General features: G+C 61.1%; 1 protein-coding gene across 3 annotated transcripts in view; it reads right to left on the minus strand.

The window, feature by feature from the left end:
- Positions 1–1,736, minus strand: part of GGT5 (gamma-glutamyltransferase 5) — a 26,030-nt gene that overhangs the window by 5,893 nt on the left and 18,401 nt on the right. For all 3 annotated transcript variants that reach the window (XM_007451030.1, XM_007451029.1, XM_007451028.1), the window contains one exon: positions 308–503. In XM_007451030.1, coding sequence (XP_007451092.1) covers positions 308–503 — 196 coding nt within the window. The remainder of the gene's footprint in view (positions 1–307; positions 504–1,736) is intronic.

The following is a 1,736-nucleotide window of genomic DNA, read 5'->3' on the forward strand; positions in this document are numbered from 1 at the left end:
GGTGGGCGAGTGGGATGACCAAAGCCCTCCTGCCAGCCCAGAGAGAGTGGGTGGTGGGGAGGGGAGGGGAGGGCAGGGCCCAAATCTGCACCCTGGGAGCCCCATCACTTTGGCATAAACTGTCTCTGGCCTGAGCCCTCTGATGAGGTTCTGCCATGTGGAACCGGAGGTCTCTGAGCTGTGACATAGCTTAGTGACATATTGGCCATCCAAGGCCCCGGCCCCCAGAAGGTTGATCTGCTGGCTGGAGGAGGAGCTGAGGAGGGGCTGGGCTGAGGAGGGGCCCTGGGCCCCCATCGGAGCTCACCTCAGGGACGATGCGTGCAGGGAAGGGCGCAGGTAGCTGCTGTGCAGGAAGCGGCTGAGGACGCGGGGCACGCGGAGGCCCCCCCGGAGCAGCGCGATGGTGGGCCTGAAGAGCTGCGCCCAGGGCAGGTGGCCGTGGCGGTGGTGGGCCTCAGCGTAGCCACGGAGCTCCCCAGGCACCCCGATCCACTGGGCACCTGCACAGCACAGGTGTCATGCCCCTGCCCCTGGGCCGCCCCCCTTGGCCCCCGGGGGCTCTCTGTCACTCCACTCTTGGCTGCCTGGCCCCCCAGCTGTGGCAGCCAGAGCGAGCCTTCTGGAGCCCACCTGGGACCACGGCCCTCCCCCCTCACACCCCTGTGCCTCCCCATTGCCCTCTGCACAAAGTCCATGGCCAGGCCTGTGGGGCCCAGAAAAACTGGCCCCATCCCCACCCCCCACCCCCAGCCCCCCCCCCCCCACTGCTCCAGCCCCACCGGGCACTCAAGAACCTCAACGCGCCAAATGCAATGACAGGGAGGCCCACTGGCCTGGCCTGAGGCTCCATGCTCCAATCAGGGAAGCTTGCACGTTTCGGCTTCCAGAATTAACCACCAAAGTGGCATGCACAGAGCATGATCCTGGCCAAAACACACCTATCCAAGCTGCAAGCTCACTGGGCCTAGAGCAGGACACACTCCAACTCTGAAGGCCAGAAGGAGAGCTAGCTTCCTCGCAATCCCTCACCGGCCTCTCAGCAGGGACCTGGGATTCACAGACGACCCAGCTAATGTGCAGACACGGTCGACCCTCACATAGGATCCCCTGCAATACCGGAGCCCTGGGTGGTGTTTGCATGCATGTCAGCAGGGGACGCTGGCCCTCACTCCTCACTGTCCCCTACCCCCGAGAGAGGAAACGTGCTGGACCTCTCTTTCGATGAGGAGACAATAGAGTGTTCTCACTCATTTTGTTCAGATTTTCCAAGCAATGCATACAAAGGTGTCATCATCGAACCAAACAAATTCTGGGACGCTGCAGAACACAACCGGGCATGCCGTGGGGCTGTGCAGAGGAGCCACGACCTCGGAGCTCTCCAGAAGCCTGGGGAATCCACAGCCCTCGGGCCACTCAGCAAGAGCAACAGTCAATCCACTCTTGCAGCCACTGGGCCGTCAGAGGAAAACCTAATATCCAATCACTCATGTTGTGGTGGTTGAATGCCTACCGTCCTGAAATATCCACGTCCATGCTCGGAAACATGGGCGCACCGCACTTTTTCCAGTTCTCCTCAGCACCTCCAGTCGTGAGCCTACGCAAACGTCCTCTTGTCTCTGTTGAAGGCCAGCCTGCCCAGCAACTGCATCTCAGATGTGGATGGAAATCACGCAGGATTCAGAAGTGTACTGGGGTCCGTAGAGAGCGTGATTTATGCGAATATTTACCTGACT

Source organism: Lipotes vexillifer, unplaced genomic scaffold, assembly GCF_000442215.2.
Source record: "Lipotes vexillifer unplaced genomic scaffold, Lipotes_vexillifer_v1.1 scaffold1783, whole genome shotgun sequence".
Lineage (NCBI taxonomy): Eukaryota > Metazoa > Chordata > Mammalia > Artiodactyla > Lipotidae > Lipotes > Lipotes vexillifer.